Genomic DNA, 19232 nt, shown 5'->3' on the forward strand with positions numbered 1-19232 from the left:
CACCATATCCAGATGCCCTAAAGCAGGAACTATTACTTTGACCATATCGGTTCTCTGATGATTGAAGTATGGCAAAAGAAAGGCTCGCTCATTGAAGTACCTTGATCTCGGCTTTCTTTTTAATTAAAAAATTATGTGTCTTACACTGCTGCTGAAAAATTTTCAACAGGACGGACAACGACAAAAAAAATCATAGGGCAAGCATATATAATTGCGTAAAATTAGCAATAAACAAAAAATTATCAGTATTTGTGCCTTGCGACATAAGGTTCATTAGGATTTTTCTAATTTATACTAATGGGATACAGAGCATCGGAAGAAAAATGTACAAATATAGCTCTTTCTAAAATACAGTGTTAGGAAGTGTAGGCAATGGGAATTTTTTGCGTGTGTTATTTAGCCAATTTATCGTTAATAAGCAAGATAAAAATTTTCAAGCTGATAAATGTCGCTGATAATTATGACAGAAGTAGCTCAGTTGTATTTAGTTAAGAGACAATTAGGTCTGACAAATTTTGGGTCTTAGAATTTTCAGCGTAGTAGAAGGATACCATACTAAATTTATTAGCTTAAGTCGTATAAATTCTAAATATGGAATAACATTAATATTAGGTGAACTCTGACGTTTATCTTCTGAATAACTATTCATCTAAAATAAAATTATGAGATGAGCCAAAGAAGTTGTTTGAGATGAAGTTCTCAGTGAAAGTGGTGTAGTTGTGAAATGTAAAACTGAATGTAAAAAATTTTAAACTTCTAAGGAGTTTGTGCGTCTGAAGACGGTGAGTTTATCGATACATTATTTAGAATAGATTTTATCGCGTAAAATTTTGCTTGAGTAAGTACTCATACGTGAATGTTACGGAGAAATTTCTGTTTACAAGGGGAAAACGAGCGGAAAAAAAGAAAAAAAAACGAGTCTTTCCGAAGTCGTGTGCTTCGCACAACACATTTCGATCCATAAGTCAAGAACTCGTTGTCAGCGCACGTTTTTTGTCAATGTGTTTTTTGTGTTTAATTTAGGAATACCCGAACGTAAAATAGATTACTCAAGCCTTTAACTGCCTTTCTTTGTCACTGCTGCGCTAACCTGCCCCCATACATATCAATGCTCTGAATCTTTCCAGACAGCACCTCAGTCTCGGTAGCCAAATGTTTAATTTAGTCGTCATAATAAGCTACACCACATGTAAAGAAGCGGTGCCTACAGTAAAGTTTTGAACAAAAAAATCGGTACCTTGGAATAACGCTGCAAATGTGAAAGGGCATATGTATATGATTCTAAACAGACGATAATTACATTTGTATATACTGTGATTGCCAAAAGCTTATGTCAAGCCCTCATTTATGATGTCAATGTATCACAATGTGGTGATGTAACCTATTATCGAAAGAACAAAATACTTGGCTCTCTATCGACAGTTGCCTTATCGTTCCTTGCCTTTCATTGTTTCACAAGATGAAACACTTGGAACGATCCACTTATGCAGTGAAGTGGATTGTTCACATTTTCGTGTTGATAGGAACTACAGCTGGTGAATAAAACAAGCGCACTCGAGGCTGTGACAAATACACACAATCTCGACACTCTAATGCAGCAGTGCGGAGCACATCTATACATACATATAAAATAATCTTAGCATTGTATACGCACACACAACGCGCACGTGCTTTCACTGCATGCGTGAAAACTTCGAACGGTTTCAACTATTAAACTTTGCTCGGTAGCGTACCGCAAAATAAACTATAAAATCGATGTAGCACGTGGAAAGTTTGTTTTGATAAGAACCGGCTTTTCCGAGTGTAACGTCAGAATGAGACACGAAGGCATCAATGAAAAGACACATCGAATGTATATGTTGTACTGCGGCTGAATACATCGCACTCTCTTTCTAACCACTCTCTCTATCTTGATCACGTTCCCCTTTCCATTCATCTAGCTTCTGTATTTATCTGACTGGTGATAGGCGTGTATACTAAACAAGCTGGCGCCGTGTCTGTGAAACAGCTCCGAGCCGACAGTTCGAGCTGGGAACCACGTACAAGTACAGCTTGCAAAGCGATGTCTTCCTGAACGAAGCGGCGCCCCGACCTTCGGGCAAGACCAGCAAGAGCGTTGGCTACGGTCTCAGGGCGACCGCTGCGGTGACCTGCATTTGGAAGAGCCCCCATGATCCTCTTAACAGGCTATTTCGTGTGGAGGTAAGTGTGTGTCACGCCTTACGCTACATGCTTATCTGCATGTACCGGAATTGTGTAATGTTGTTTCTTACATATTCCTGAGCAACATAAATTGGTTCCTAGCTTAGTGAAACCTTTATCACTTATAACTGCTCAAGAAGTATCCAGGCTGCGGCGGCTGCATTTTCGATGGAGGCGAAAATAATGTAGGCCAGTGGGCTCAGATTTGGGTGCACGTTAAAGAACCCCAGGTGGTCGAAATTACTGGAGTCCTCCACTACGGTGTCTCTCATAATCGTATGGTGGTTTTGGAACGTTGAACCCCACGTAATAATCAATGTTCGCGAAGTATACGGCAACTGAAAACATCAAATAGATTTCTTGTATACGTAATTAATTTACTGATCAATTTATGTATGCTTTAATAAACAAAAGCAACATTGAATGTCAAAATAAAGAGCTATAAAAAGCTTTCGACAATCTGCCACATGCTAGGGATGGTCGACCGTGCATTTTATTTTACCGTATTACGAAAATCTATGCTGAAGTGGATTAGCCCTATAGTTCCAGGTCAGCTCGGTGTAGTTTGTCTTTTTTATTACGCAGTTTCATTGTTTTCTTTTGTTGGTAGTATCATCGCCCATTATCCTTGCAATCACCCTCACTGTATAATATTAAGTTAGGCACCTCCTCAAACACTTTTTCATAACCCAAGCTCAATCGCCTCTCAAGCAGAAATGGCGAATTCTCGGAATACCAGCCGAGGGAAATGCAGTGTTGCGTTTTGTGCGAGGAAACACCTAGGTGAACGATGTGCTTTGTGTCGAGGATTGCAGGAAATACCTACAAAACTTGTTCAGCTCGCTTCCAGGCTCATTTGGGTGCACGTTAAAGAACACCAGGTGGTCAAAATTTCCGGAGCCTTCCCCTATGGTGTCTCTCATAATTATATGGTGGTTGGGGGACGTTAAACTCTACATATCAATCAATCAATCATTGTTTCCAGGCTGGACGTGTGCAATCAAGCGCAAATACTTCCAACAAAAATGCGCTGGCTGCCTCACATTAGAGAGTTTTAGCAAGCTAAGTAAACACGACACGGAATGGCGGCAGCACGGAACCGGCTGACGAGTGCGCATGCGCGACCATTGTACGCGCATACAGAAAGGAACCGTGTCGCATATCCGTAGCGTGTTTCCGTATCTTGCTAAAGCTCTGACCGCTGCCGTCTATTGTGGTCTGCTCGTGCAGCTGTCGCAGGTGCACCTGACCGTTGTGCCAGCGGACACACCGGAGGGCAGCCGCAGTCAGCACGCGTCTCAGTGGGACGCGGCGTCGCCGCTGCCTCTCTACGTGCTCCAACAGAGCAGCGAAATCGTCAAGGTCTGGTCGCACGCCGAGTCGCTCACCAGCGTCAACATCAAGAAGGCCGTGGCCAGCATGCTACAGTACCAGCTCACGCCCGAGGACAAATACCAGGTCCTCTTTCCGCCTATGTTATACGCACATGCATGGGTTTCGAAGCAATACAAGTGAGCGAAGACAAATCGATGAGACGGATGAGCGCTTTCTTTTTGATAGAGCGAAAAACTTGGAAGCAGCTGCGCATAAAATTGCTTTTGCATGGACACATAGTCTTTAGTGTCGTACTTTAATTGTGGATTTGTTCTTCAAGTTAAAACATCACAAGTTATCACTTTTCAAGTCCTGGTGCGCAACCCGCTCATCTGCGTCTTTTTGCAAAAAATAAAATAAAATAAACCTTGAATAATCTTGCATGTTGCGTGAAGGTGCGCCATCGTGCGCCATTTTTTTATTATGCAGGAGCCTTTTAAAACCACGAACATCTTTCACCCTTTCACTTCGTTTCTACTCATTAGAAAGACTTCCCATTGTAGATTTCACATTAAGGAGAGAGTGCATTATGCTTAACTGTGAAGCGCTTAGGATAAGATATTTGAAAGAAAATCTCAAGAGGGAACACTTCTAAGAGCTTCCCTCTCCTCCCCTGCCTTAAGAGAAAAGACGTCAAGATCCCTCTCCCCCCTTGGGAAATTCCTGCCACCTTCTTTAAAGATTCACGCCACTGGTTTAGGAAGTGGTTTATAAGCAGGGGTAGGTTATGTGCGAGGAAACATGGTATTGATGTAAACAGCACCTCATACATATTCATGCGCATCGCGTACTCGTGCGCCACAAGCTACTATTCTGCCTTGACTCGCATTGGTATTGTTTTTTAATATCTTACTCGGCAAGCTTCTTTGTATAATGTACTATCGGCATCAAATGAAACGTGAACAGCGGGGCGCATGGCACAAGCCTCATCAATGGCATAGTGCGCGCCGTCCACTAGTCATTGACACAGACAGGCTCGCACATCCGGTGTGGCAGCACTGCATGATTCCTCTATAGTGCAATATTTCTGTTTGTGTTTCAGGTATGGTAATTGAAAGAAACAAAATAAAAAATACAGAGGTTAAACAACTGCAGCCGAAGGCGAGTATCGCAGCACGGTTTGTCAACACGGAGTACATAATCACGGTATGCCTGGCAAATTTTATTTATAGTAGACAAAACTCGGTTCACAATGCTGGCAATTTCACGCTGTTTCACTTTGTGCCGGTAAAGCGAAACAGTTTGCTCTCTCTCTTCCGAAGAAACGCATTTCCAGTTGAAGTGGAGCCTTTTCTGGTCGGTCTCTGAAAGAAGGGTGCAGGTGAAGCAGTGCTGGCGAACAAGATGCGACGATCGTTTTAACATCAACCGCAAACCAATTATATTTCTCATTTTGTTTTATCTTGCTAAGACACTGATTGCACTACGACGCTGAACTAAAAGCATGGAATTGTGAGTAATACAATCAAAAGCGCTTGGCACGCCCACGATGGTCACCATAATCATCATACGAAAACTAGGGCACAAGAGAAAATAACGCACTCTAGGGGGATCGCACAGTGCTGCCAAACCGGATGTGCACGCCTGTCAATGGTGATGACTGGACGGCCAAAACTATACTGTTTCTAATGCTTGAAACACGCGCTTCGCTGTTCGGGTTTCATTTGACGCCGATAGTACGCAGTGGCGATGTCGAACTTATTTTCTCTACGTTCGATTGGGCCGATTGTGGCTAGCCTTGCGAAAAATGGCCATGTTTTTTCCTTTTGCGGCAGCCATTGCGTTAACACAGGCAGCGGATAAGCGAACGTTGAGTCCGCCACATGCGTTGATGTGCGCGACAACGACGAATCATGGGGGAAGCATGCGATTGTAAATGGTAGTTGTAGTCACTGAGCAACTAAAAGTCCCTTTCAAAGTCAACTTCTTGAGGCGCTCGCTATCACCCGATGTTCGATATGTGCAGTGTTATGGCGGTTTCTGTTCGATATAGCCGTAAAATTTTCATGCACCGATGTCAAAGTAGCGCCGTGTTCGAAAATAGTTTGATGTGAAGGATAATTTGATTTAGTTCGACATAGTCCGGTTTTACTGTATCTGGCTACAGCGCTGTTCCGCTAAAACACGCATTGAAGGGTGTAACACTTTTAATTGCAATAACAATTATATAGACACTCTCCACTGGATTTCACTCCTGGCATCGGCGTCGCCGTCCCTCACCGTGTATGCATACGTATCTATATATATGTCGACGCAAAAAAAAATAACGCGAAAAAGACTCCGGCACTCGGAATCAAACGTGGGACCGCTGAGTCGTGAATGCGAGGCGTTAGCCACGGAGAAGCACCTCCTGCAACGTTCAAATGGCAAGCTATTGATGTCTACCACTTACCACTGTTGACGGGATTCTGGGGGGAACTATCATGTTTTCAGCATTACAAGCAAGATGGCGCAATGAGCGCGCGTCGCCACATCATCACGACGCGGCAGCGCGCGCTCTCATCTCCCCCGTGTACTTTGCCTCACGGATAGGAGGGGGTGGGCGCTCACTCACGTGCCCTTATCTCGCGGTGGGGAGGATTGTAAGACCTGGCTGACCTTCGGCTTTCGCTGGAACTATTCTGTTGTAGTTACCGCGTGCACTAAGGTCACTGCAATTGTTGCACAGTTTCCGTTCGCGACAAAAAGGCGTGCTTTCCAGACACAGGGAAGTAACAACTGATACGCTTATTTGCGTTCATATGTACCTGTGAGTAGGTTTCGTGCGTCATTTTTTTGTGAGAAACGTGGGGCACGTTTCGATCTGCTTGCCATTCGTCGGGTGACCTTCCAAGTTGTTCCTATCGCGTTCATTGCGTCGCCTTTGCGGCAAAGCTGTGACTTTTTTTAAAGCAACCTTATAACAGCCCCATTAAAGAAGCTTATTGCCTCACTAAGCGACTGCCGCAAAAACTTAATTAACATGTCAAGTATACGAGCAGAGTTGCAGGGATTGGTAGCACTCCATAAGCGCTCTGTCCCCGTCACCTCTCGTCCCGACGAACACGCTGGAAAATAAGCCAGAAAGAATGACGCGTGGTACAAAAGTTACGTCTCGCACGCAACGTGACCTTGAGCACTTTATTTTCTATTCTTTTCTTTTTTTAATTTGAAAGACTACCCTTTAGCATAACAAACGTACATAAGAACACGAGAAGTCCATCACACAAACAACTTGCACTCGTGCGTATGTAAAGTTTAGCAAGGATCGGTGGAATGGTCCTTTAGAGTTTCCTAAAATTACATGGAGGGGACTCTGGCGCTGCGATCACTCAGCGTCGACATATATTTGCCTATATGATTGCGAGTGGCGAATCGCACTTGTGCCTTCGTTTATGGCTGTGTTGCGGTTTTGTTTTGAAGAAAAATAAACAATTTCTTTTTTAATTTGTGACCCGATTTTAAGTGGTGAGCCTAAAAAGACTGCTGTTGAAGCGTAATTGCCGAACATTTGCTGATTGCTGTTTTGTGACAAAGCAGCTTCAAGCCACACGAAGCCAGAAGGAACGTAAAGCATGAAGACTAGGTAAATTCATGTACTACCTCTAATTTCCCTGCTCGCTTAAGCGCCATGCATTGCAGCTCCCATAGACACTACCGCCTGAGTTCCCTATAGTGCATACTTAGGAAACTCTATGCTGTTATCCACCTTTTTTTGGAACGTGGGGTTTATTTACAGTGGGATAGTGAGCGAGCACGCGGGAACGTCGCGCTATCTTGCGGCGTCCATGGTAACTATGCAGCTCATGATGCTCAAATGACCCAACGGTCGTGGACATTGATTTTGTGGTGCGGCCTCTCGGGTTTATGACATGATTGGTCGAGAGAACAGCAAGCGATTTTTTAGATTACTTTGATATCTTATTTTAGATTCCAGGGCACCGGCTGCGCTATAGTGTTCTCGTAAGTCTTGACTATCGATCGACAGTGTTGTCTGGCCATGCTGGAAATCTGTAACAGGACCCCCTTAAAGTACAACACAAAAGAATGCAACGACATTGTTACGTGTGCGTGCTTCGATCTCGTGTCTCTCACGTGTATATTTCTCGGGATTGTGTGTGTGTGTGTGTGTGTGTGTGTGTGTGTGTGTGTGTGTGTGTGTGTGTGTGTGTGTGTGTGTGTGTGGTTTCTATATAATTTTTACGTCTGAAAGTATGTGTGTCGTTCCAGGTTGATGTCTCCGGCCGGTGCTCGGTGTCGTTCAAGACAGAACGTAACATCATTACGAAGCACAAATCTTCATGCACACATCCTGACAAAACGCAATTCTTCAACCCTAACCCCGTACGTATTCACAACACATTCTACATTGCTTATCACTACGCACAAATGCGATTTATCTGCAGATCACCTTTGAACAGGCTTATAGTTACAGCACCTAAAGCTCGTATGATGTTCAGTTTTGCGTTCAGTTACAGTTAATTAACAACGATCTGTGATGACGTTTACTTTCCAGATTCAGTCGCCTACGGTACTAACTGAGTCAACGTCATTGTATGAGCTGCTGCCCGACATGACAGCTCCAAAGAGCGTGAAAATCAGTGAACGAACCCAAATGTATGTGAACATCTTGAAGGAAGCGAGCATCTTAGTCGAAGCAGAGTGAGTACATGCACATTTCTCTAGCAGTACACATATTTGACCAACGTCGTCTGAATAGAACTATGGAAGCCAAAAACGGCTTGTTCCTCTCTTCAGATGACGTTTGTGTGATGAATGTGGTGCATACGTAAAGGTCGTAATCTCCAGTGTAGCTGCATTTCAAGCTGCGGAATAGTCACTAAATAATGAACAATGCCTGGGAAAAGCCAGATAATAATAATAATAATAATAATAATAATAATAATAATAATAATAATAATAATAATAATAATAAATCGCAATATGATTACGGGAGATGTCATAGTGAAGGGCTCTGAAAATTTCGACGTATGTAATGTACGCTAACATTGAAATGGGGGGGGGCAAGCAAGAGGGAATTTACATGTAAAGCCAACATCAGGTATAGCTCAGAAACAACGCGTTCTTGCCGCTGTGATCATTATGACCAAATATAAATCTCACGATTGCGTTAAGTGGAATCGTTCCTCTATTAGCGATTTTCTAGACGCTAATGTTGAAGATCGGTTTCGCTGATTTTGATTCACTACTATTGTGGCAGCGTGGCTTCCACAGGAAGAATCCATGCGTATCAAACCACGCGCCTTCTCCCTACTACTGACTGTTTGGTGGCTGAGCACATGTTGCAGGAGGGTCTTTTAATGCAACTTGTACACCAACTGGCTTGGCTTGCAGTGACGTTGTAGTCATCATGTGCAATATTGTAAAATTTTGCTTAGCCCAGAAAATGTTGCTGTAACTTTGCACATGTATTTTAAACCAATGAATCTTGATCAATAATGACCATAATATAGGGCAATATGAAAAGTTCTTAAAATGCAGGAGTCATGTTTTGTTTAAATGAAGTGTACCCATCCTATGAAGTGTACCTCCTATGAAGTGTACATCCTAATGAAGTGTACCCATCCTAGGGCTGCGTATAACGACATATATCATTTTGTGATAACGAAATACATTAAAGCCTCTACTTGGCGTGGCTTATGAGTGCCTTAGCTGTTTATCGCAGCTGGGTCCTTGACTTTGTAGGAATAGCACGTCGGTAAGATTGAGGAAAACATGGCTGGTTGACTTCTTAAATTTCTTTCAAAAATTATATATCGTTGCCCCATGAGTGGAAAGAAGAGATCGGCAATTAGTTTTGCCGTGTTTTTTTTAAAGCACAGTAAAACAATAATGACAAAAAATTGGAGTGCCACGCTTACCTGCTCCTGTTTTTTTTAAATTTGGTGATGAATTACACAATATAATAAAGCTATGTACTTCAAATTTGTTTACCAAAATACAGACGTCTTTGCGCTTACATTCAATTATATTTTTATTCTCTGTGTAATGTAGACATTTTTATTGAAATTCTCAAATTTGGCCCAAAAAACGTTTCTCTGCCTACTTTTTAGGCCTTTATTTCAAAAAAGTGCTGATGACAGAGCAGTGAAATTTTGTCATTTTTTCAGCATGCTTATTCATAAAACTACCAAAGCCTATATTAGTACTCATTTTAGATAAAAAAATATATAATCGCGCAAACTTCAAGAAAAGAGCACGACGATTAAAAAATCATTTTTGATAATATTTGTACTTTACCCCCTTATTCTCCTCCACATCAGCTTTCACAATCAATTCACAGCTCTTACAACTAAATTTGAAAAAAAGCAGCAGAGCAGGTAAGCATGAAACTCCACCTCTTTGCCATTGTTGATTTACTGTGCCTCGAAAAAAAATGTTTACAGCAAAAACAATTGTGGATCTCTTCTTTCTTCTGTTCAAGCAAGAACATACATAACTAAAAAAAATGAAGATGCCTACCAGCCAGGATGTTAACGAGTTATTGTCAGAATTACAAATTCAACCTGGTTATTGTCACACAGGTCTCGTTAATTAGGGAGGCGATCGCCGGGCTAATTCCAAGGGCCGAGGTATCGGCCCCCGAACCGCACCACGAAAGCGGGGACAATTTAGAAGTGGTCCTATTTGGCGCGCCAGCGGACGCCGGCTGTGGCCCAAAGATCAAGTCAGAGCCGAGAGTTGATAAACAAACGAAATTATATTCTCAATAATTGCAGATCAGAACAACACACAAGTATGTACTCTCCACAATAGTTGAGTACAATATATCACCAAACAAACAACGTACTACACAGTACAATCAGCCACACTCGAAACAACGGACACAGACAACAATACGCACTACAATGCAGTCGCATGCATTGAACAACCAAGACACTTAAAGACTTAAGAGATAGGAAACCTATTCAGTCCAAAGTTCTTGGAACAAAAGTCTGGATGATACTCTTCCGAGAATCACTCACTCAAAGTCCAGCGTTGTTGTCGTTCCGCTGCCCTCGAAGTTTCTCTTCCAGGAAACCTCCCGTCTTCAATAGGCCACTCTCCAAGCTTCAAACTTCTTCGCCGGAAACACGTCGGCTTCACACACGCAGCTGTTGCCACGCGTCTTCGCTCGATAGCGGTAAACACACACTCTTGCCTGTAGCTCGAGTCGTCACCCCTCAGGTGGAAATCCTCTTCTTCTCCTGCTTTGTCTCAACGGACAAAACCTTCACCGACTACCCAGCGGAATCCCTACGCGCTCTGGCGCTAATTTCCGTCTTCTCCTGATCTCTCACCTCGGCTGCTCGATTAAATACTCTCCGCGCGAGATTCCAGAAGGTTCTCGTCATTTCGTCGGCGCGATACGCAGCGAAGGTTGGGGAGAAGGCGAGACGGTTCGAATGCTGGCCGCGACAGATGACTCAACCCGGCTTCAACCACGCCCCTTTCCATCTAGAAAGTTCGAGTGCTTGCTCGGCCGCCGTTGTGAGGTGAGGAGGTTTGTCGGCATCTAGAAAGTTTGAGTGCTTGCTCGGCCACCGTTGTGGGGTGAGGAGGTTCGTCAGCGAATCTACGCTTCCGAGGGAGGGAGTCGCGCCCGGGGAGTCTGGATGTTGTTTCCCCCCCTTTTTTTCGTTGACCTCGCGGCGTCACTCCGGCGTTTCATCGCGAGGAGTTGGCGGCGCGCTCTTTTTGAGCGCTCGTTCTGTGACACTGCCCCCCACTTTAAGAATATTATCTCATAATATTCAAAACCACACAAACGAGCGCGAACAGACACCACACACTCTCACAGACTGTAGTACAATCCGTCGCTCACGACACTTCACATTCACAATAGATCACTCAATACTACTGTACATTGTAATTCAATTCCACAACACATGAAATATAGCCACAGGTACATGAATGCGACACTCCATCACATATTCCAAACAATACAAATGTACAAAGTTCTCTCATTACAACAATCAGACAATTCTATACATCACGTCACCGTAACAAACATTTTGACTCGCTCGACATACAGTTGTGATACAGGATAACAAAACACAACACATTGAGGCTCAACACAGACAAACGCATTCCAATTTGTCCTCGGCACCTATCCTGAGTACTTCGAGCTGCGCTTGCGCCCTTTTTTGCGGTGCTCGCTCGACCTCTTCTTGTTTTTCCTCGTTCTTTTTCGGCGAGCCCTTTCCAATGACGGTATCTGAGGCGGCGTCTCAGCCATCGTTGTCACTTCCGATACCGTTAACGGGTCATAACATTCGACGGGTCCTGTCTGTTTATTTACCAGCTTGATCATGTCTCTACATTTTGCCCGGCTGGCCGACTCCGTCACCTTTACACGGCTGATCGGTTGAGGTCGTGCCGACGTACGTCCAGCTGCTCGGCCCGTGAACTCATTCAACACGATCATCTTCTCATTCGCTGTCTCTTGCGCCGCGGTTTCACCTTGGGCTCTAGTGAGATCCGTCACGAGCTGCTCTTCCACTGTATCTCGCGGTCGCTGGGTAGGCGAGGGCTCTATCTTAGGGTCTTCTCCCAAACATTCCGGATCATTCGGTCCTCGCGCCCCGTCGATGTTTCCGATGACAAGGCATACAGGGGGGTCGTCATGCATAAAGCAGTAACCTTCCCGCTGAAGTACGGGGTTTCAACCTCAATTTGTGCTTCGGGAAGCATCCGAACCGTACGGTCAATTAGGCAAACTGGTTTCGTTTTTCCTGTTTACTCACTTTCCCGTACCAAATTTCTTCGCACGATAACAGTGGAACTACCGGTATATCTTAACACCGTAACCTTCTTGCCCGCAACTTTTCCAGGCAGCGTTGGCATTCCCTTCGAAACACCGGTTGGCTGTTTGGCATTACAGCACCCACAATAAAGATTTTCTCCCCATTTTCAACTCTACAAATCCGTCGGTGACGGCATTATCATCGGATTTCGGTGCTGCTAGCACACAGGACACCTGGTGAGTTTGACTCGCTCCGTTTCGACATGCGTCTGCTTTGTGCCCAGTCTGACCACACTTGAAACATTTCACAACCGCAGGGCTCGTAAAGATCGTTAGACAGTTTTTCGCGCGATGACCCACTCGGTTACACAGAAAACATCGCGGAATGCTCTCCGGTGCACGCTTCTTTTGTTCGGGTGCCGAATTTTTCGAATCTTCGGGGCACTCCTTCTTGACCTTGGCCAAATTAGTTCCACCTTGCGCTTCCAAGAATTGATCAGCTAATTCAAGCATGTCCTCAAGTGACTTAGCTTTCCTCTCTTTCAAGTACAGCGACAGGCTTAGGTGGCAACTAGTAAGAAATTGTTCTCTAATAAGGAGCTCTCTAAGCTCATCGTACTCCTGCGCTGTCCCTGAAAGTTCAATCCATCTGTCGAAATAATGGCAAAGTCGGGCGACATACTGCGTAGCCGTCTCACCATCAGCTGGCTTTCCTGTCCGAAATCTGTCCCGAAATCCTTCCACAGTAAATCTAAATCGCTTCAGCAATGCAGTTTTCACCTTTGCATAGTTGGCTGCATCGGTCGGCGTCAGCCTACCGTACACACTGAGCGCTTCACAACTCAAGCAAGTACTCAAAGCAGTTGCCCATTGATGTTCCGGCCAATTCTGGCTTCTCGCAATGGTCTCAAATCGCAACGTGCGCGTCAAGGTCATCCTTCCTTTCATCAAACGCTACGAGCAGCTTGCTTGGGTTCAAGCGGAAGCCGTGGTTCTCCCGTTCGCTGCTTTCAACTCTAGCTTGGACCGGAGCTTCACTTCGCTGTTGCAAACGGAGCCGCTCGAGTTCCATCTCGTGCTGCCGCTGCCGTTCCCTTTCAGCCATCTCCGCTTCTCTTTCTTCTCTCGCCCTTTCAGCTGCCAACTTCTCTCTCTCCAACTCCAACTTCAATTTTTGCTCTCTTTCTTCCTTCGCCCTTTCAGCGGCCAGCCTTTCTCTCTCCAACTCAGCTGCTTTTTCTTCCTCGGCCTTCTCAGCTGCCAACCGCTCTCGTTCCAACTCAGCTGCTTTTTCTTCCCTGGCCCTTTCAGCGGCCAACCTCTCTCGTTCTAACTCAGCTGCTTTTTCTTCCTTGGCTCTCTCTTTTTCTTCTTTTTCCTTCTGGGTGACCCACTTCCGTAGTTCGGCGCCAGAAAGACCCATCTTCTCACCAAGAGCGACCAACTTTTCGAGATCCATTGTGTCTCGCAACTGAAACCTTGCTGCGTGCAAAAAGTATCTGCCTAAATCAGTCTATCGGAACACTCCACTGCACTCGTTGACGAGAACACAGAGCAACACACAAAATCGTTCCGATAGCACTATCAACAAGTCGAGGCTCTTTCTCACTACTTTGGACCCACTGTGCACCAAAAGGTCCTGTCGCGGACGCCAGAATAATTGTCACACAGGTCCCGTTAATTAGGGAGGCGATCGCCGGGCTAATTCCAAGGGCCGAGGTATCGGCCCCCGAACCGCACCACGAAAGCGTGGACAATTTAGAAGTGGTCCTATTTGGCGCGCCAGCGGACGCCGGCTGTGGCCCAAATATCAAGTCAGAGCCGAGAGTTGATAAACAAACGAAATTATATTCTCAATAATTGCAGATCAAAACAACACACAAGTATGCACTCTCCACAATAGTTGAGTACAATATGTCACCAAACAAACAACGTACTACACAGTACAATCAGCCACACTCGAAACAACGGACACAGACAACAATACGCACCACAATGCAGTCGCATGCATTGAACAACCAAGACACTTAAAGACTTAAGAGATAGGAAACCTATTCAGTCCAAAGTTCTTGGAACAAAAGTCTGGATGATACTCTTCCGAGAATCACTCACTCAAAGTCCAGCGTTGTTGTCGTTCCGCTGCCCTCGAAGTTTCTCTTCCAAGAAACCTCGCCGAAGTTTCTCTTCCAGGAAACCTCGCCGAAGTTTCTCTTCCAGGAAACCTCCCGTCTTCAATAGGCCACTCTCCAAGCTTCAAACTTCTTCGCCGGAAACACGTCGGCTTCCCACACGCAGCTGTTGCCACGCGTCTTCGCTCAATAGCGGTAAACACACTCTTGCCTGTAGCTCAAGTCGTCACCCCTCAGGTGGAAAACATCTTCTTCTCCTGCTTTGTCTCAACGGACAAAACCTTCGCCGAATACCCGGCGGAATCCCTACGCGCTCTGGCGCTAACTTCCGTCTTCTCCTGATCTCTCACCTCGGCTGCTCGATTAAATACCCTCCGCGCGAGATTCCAGAAGGTTCTCGTCATTTCGTCGGCGCGATACGCAGCGAAGGTTGGGTAGAGGGCGAGACGGTTCGAATGCTGGCCGCGACAGATGACTCAACCCGGCTTCAACCACGCCCCTTTCCATCTAGAAAGTTCGAGTGCTTGCTCGGCCGTCGTTGTGGGGTGAGGAGGTTCGTCGGCATCTAGAAAGTTCGAGTGCTTGCTCGGCCGCCGTTGTGGGGTGAGGTTTGTCGGCGAATCTACGCTTCCGAGGGAGGGAGTCGCGCCCGGGGAGTCTGGATGTTGTTTCCCCCCCCCCTTTTTTTTTCGTTGACCTCGCGGCGTCACTCCGGCGTTTCATCGCGAGGAGTTGGCGGCGCGCTCTTTTTGAGCGCTCGTTCTGTGACAGTTATATATGCTGATATCAGCTTATTCAGAGCTATACTGATGCCTCATGAAACCTATAAGCTGCAGAATGTTTATGCTGACTGTACGAGTATTGGAAACTAAATTTTTCATAAATCCTGCGAATAAAAAAATAAGCAGTGTTCAAACCCAATATTCTCGTATAGAGCACCGGCATACCACTTCATTATTGTCTGTCACTAAAACTCCGTATGCTATCGTAAGCATGCATCTGGGAAATACTCAGTCAAAGCTTATTGTTGAATGATTGTCACAGATGTTGAACATGAATGTTTCAAAATAGTTTGTCTGCAACTGCAAGTCTACAAATGTTATAGCATGCATGCTGTAACATATCAAAGAAGATATAGAAAAGTTTTTCGACATTGTCAAGCGTTAGTGTTCTGCTATGACGTGAGTGATCATTTACTAATCAATACGAAGGAGTTGCAGTGTACTGGGGCCGTATATTTTTCACTATACTACAATAACACAGATCTATGAACGGCTACAAATATAGGAACTGGGGTATATGCAATAAACGTGCTCAAATTGTTTGAATTATACCTATAACTATGCATCGTCGATCGTGGATCCAGCTTTAATCTCTATTATCTGCCGTTATCTCCCGCAATAACCAGAGCCCTTCCTTTAGGTTAAACCCCAGTTCGCTAACTGGGAAACATTGCTTTCATCTTCTCATAGATTTGATCTGTATTGTCTGTGCTATTTTGTATATTGTTTCATTTTTTACTGAACGTTCAGATACCATTATGCATGTGGAGCAGTGACTTTCTTACCATTTAGAGCATTTTACTCGATTCCTTCAAGGTCATTTTTATTTTTATTGAAAAAAAGGTGGCTCTTTTTGAGTTCGTGAAAGCAGTGAAGGAAATTCGGGTTGTCATATTATGAAACGAAGTTGAAAGTGAACGGTCGTGTACTTTTTATATGCTGTTGTAGATAACGTTGGTTGAACGTTTATTCTGCAGGCATACGTACAAGCTAGAAACCACTTTACCGTCCGGTCAAGCGTTCACTGCAGCTACAGAAGCGGAAGTCATCCAGAAGCTGACCGCTGGTAAATGATTCCACTGTGTTTTCATGCGTTCCACCATGCATCGTGGAAACCTCGCCTCTCGCTGACCTGAAAAGGATGGCGCAGGAAAAGCGGAGACATGCGGGAAAGCGGCCGCGCATGACGCTCACCGTTCGAGATATACGTATGGTTTTTATTTCGGCAGGCGATCAAGTTAGTCTTTTATTTGGACGCAAAAAAACATACTTTTCGTGAGTACACGTAGTGGAGCCTAAAATAAACGGCTGGACACCTCTGTTGTAATTTTTTAAATACGTTCCAAGCGAATTTCCACTGTCACCTCGCCAGGATTTGTACGGGATCCGAGTTTAGTATATCGCGCTTCACGAACGTTATCAGGGAGGTACGAGGAAAAGCTTGCGACGGTTAGCGGACAAGGATGTATTTTAGCGCCACCAATAAAGGTATACATAGACGAGGCGGGTGGGCGGTTACCCGTCTTTTTTCCGTGCAGCGGAATCCGTGACAATATTTGAAAGCGTTTTGCTTTGGCCGTTTCGGAATATCGGGGCTCCCGCATGTGCGGTGTGAAGCTTGACGACACGGAGCAAACGGAATGGTATTTCGTATAGTATACGGAATAGGCCTCAGCCGGGCGTGGTGGATGCGCTCATCCTTGGCGAAGTTGTGCGCATCAAGGCCCGCGTGCCAGATCTTGGGTGTAATCTATCTGCAAGTGTTGGTTTACAGATATAGTACTCCACTGTGGTTCATCTTTGCGGGCTGAGTATGCATGTCGTGTAGACACCATCACAACATTCAGAATCCATATTTTAAACGGCATCTAAAGACTAGAAAGGCTGTGTATTATTTTTGAGCTTGTAATTGCTCCCGAGATTGGACTTCAGTGAAAACGATAGTTTTCCTTTCATTATCAAGAAGTTTTCAGCGACAAAGATATCTTTTTGCATATGGATGCCATTATTACATTATATTAATAAATATTTTTGTGTGGTTTGAATTTTTTGTTGTTGCAGGTCAAAAAGTGACTGAGGATACCATAGTCGCAAGACCAGAGCTGAAGAAGTGCACCAAAAACTGCAAGTCTGTATGTGAAAATTTTTCTTCAATTTACGCGTAACATACCTGTAACCCAGTAACATGCAGACTTTCGAGGTATATTCGGATATTGAAAGCAAGCCATTGATATGCATCCTGAATGAGGGACGAAGACTGCTCTCTTAAAGAGACACTAAACAAAAAAAATTTCCTGCCAAGATTTTGAACCAAATTAAAAGATTGCAGTTATCAAATTGATACATTGCAGGCAGAAAATAAAGCAAAAATAATGAATTTTATGGGTTTTTCACAAACTACCGCGACTAGCGGTCACTCTGCGAACTAGAAGAGGTGACGTTGCATGTATAACGTTGCCCGAAGTTTTGATATGTATACTAATTATTTGTAGCGCAAAGAAACGAGGACAATGCACGACTCAAACGACACATACTTGCGCTGTGTGTCTTCCATTGTCCTGCTTTCTTAGCGCTGCGAATACTTAGTATATTATACCAATACCTGTACTAATTAGCCCATCAATGAATTCGTCTTGCCCGAAGTGTCTCTCTGCCAGAAGGACGCTCGCACTTTCAGTGAACACCACGCTTTTCTCTGCTTCTGCCAGCTGGCCGACAACGTCAAATTGTTCGAGTCGAATCTCCGCGCGAAAAGCCTAGCCACCCTCAAGTCCGCCGTGTCATTCCTCAGGCTGCTGGACAGCTTCCGGGAGGCTTCCGAGAAGGAAGTGCATGCCGTCCTCAAGAGCAGCAAAAACAAGAACATCACGTACGTGTGCACCCTGGATGTCTACATATTGGGAGGGGCGCGAAAGACGCACACGCATTCGATAGATACGTTACGTCAAAAATGCGTTTTGGCAAATATGGGGTGGTACTTTCGGGCACCTCTAAGTATTTACTCTATAAGCTGCCTCTGCAAGCAGCAGCCGCAGCGAAGTACATCGCTGTACAGTAGATGTACGTTGGGGGAGAGTATTAAGCCTCGTCCTTTTCTCTCAGGGAAAAAGGATAGCTTGAGCACGTATGTACATTTCAATAGAAATTATGGGGACCATAGTGAGGAAGTGACTTGGACAAGGATAGGACTTGTGACTGTCCTTGGCGTCTTCCTTGTGCATGTTACTTCGGCACTACAGTCCTGATCTCTGATTGTAATGAACTATAGCCTAAAAACTCGTACTCTTCATAAATGTAGCAGTACGTAAATCGAGACGTTGTTGTAGCTGCTTTGACATATGTGTCCCTAGCTCAACACCATTTTTTGCGTTACAGGCCTCAGCTTCTGGACCTGGCCGCAGCAGCGCAGACAATGGCCTCCGTCAAGGCGGCGCTTAAATTTCTCAACTTCAACTCCGAGAGTGACCTGGCTGAGCGCTTCCTCGTTGGCCTTCTGGCCACATCTCATCCAACTTCCGGCATTGTTACTGAAATACTGGTGAGTAGACTCGTGCTAATAAGTACACTATGAGGCATATAAGCATAGCCATGCAGAGATGAGAGAGATGGATTTCTAATTGACTCAATACCTTTTTTTTCGTTTGCGTATATATTAAATACACTCACACCTGCACATCATACAAAGTTCGAATCCGACACCTTCGAAATGAAATCCTCGCTACGCCTTTTATATGAGAACCAAGGTGTCAGCACGAGCCGCTTGTGACCTAATGGTACTTATTCAGCAAGTGAGGTACTTGCCTAATCAGTTTGTGGTGCTTTCATTCAACTCATACTCTGTAATCATTGAGAAATTACTTATGTCGAATGCCTGTTATTTGGGCATGTACTAATAGAATGAGTATTGCTCAGCCGTTTCCTTTATTCCTCTGGCAGTTGAAAGACCGGAAAATATTAACTGATTGAAGACTATGCGTGCGGCCTACTACAGCCATGTGCACTGTCGCTTTATGCACCCAA

At 44.7% G+C, this 19232-nt stretch overlaps 1 protein-coding gene across 2 annotated transcripts in view; it reads left to right on the top strand.

Annotated features, from left to right (window-relative positions):
- The window catches only part of Mtp (microsomal triacylglycerol transfer protein), a 62741-nt gene that overhangs the window by 25172 nt on the left and 18337 nt on the right, over positions 1-19232 (top strand). For both annotated transcript variants that reach the window (XM_037435663.2, XM_037435662.2), the window contains 8 exons: positions 2009-2202; positions 3433-3660; positions 7786-7899; positions 8072-8217; positions 16190-16278; positions 17274-17344; positions 17921-18081; positions 18588-18750. In XM_037435663.2, the coding sequence (XP_037291560.2) occupies positions 2009-2202; positions 3433-3660; positions 7786-7899; positions 8072-8217; positions 16190-16278; positions 17274-17344; positions 17921-18081; positions 18588-18750 (1166 nt within the window). The remainder of the gene's footprint in view (positions 1-2008; positions 2203-3432; positions 3661-7785; positions 7900-8071; positions 8218-16189; positions 16279-17273; positions 17345-17920; positions 18082-18587; positions 18751-19232) is intronic.

Source organism: Rhipicephalus microplus, chromosome X, assembly GCF_043290135.1.
Source record: "Rhipicephalus microplus isolate Deutch F79 chromosome X, USDA_Rmic, whole genome shotgun sequence".
Classification (NCBI taxonomy): domain Eukaryota; kingdom Metazoa; phylum Arthropoda; class Arachnida; order Ixodida; family Ixodidae; genus Rhipicephalus; species Rhipicephalus microplus.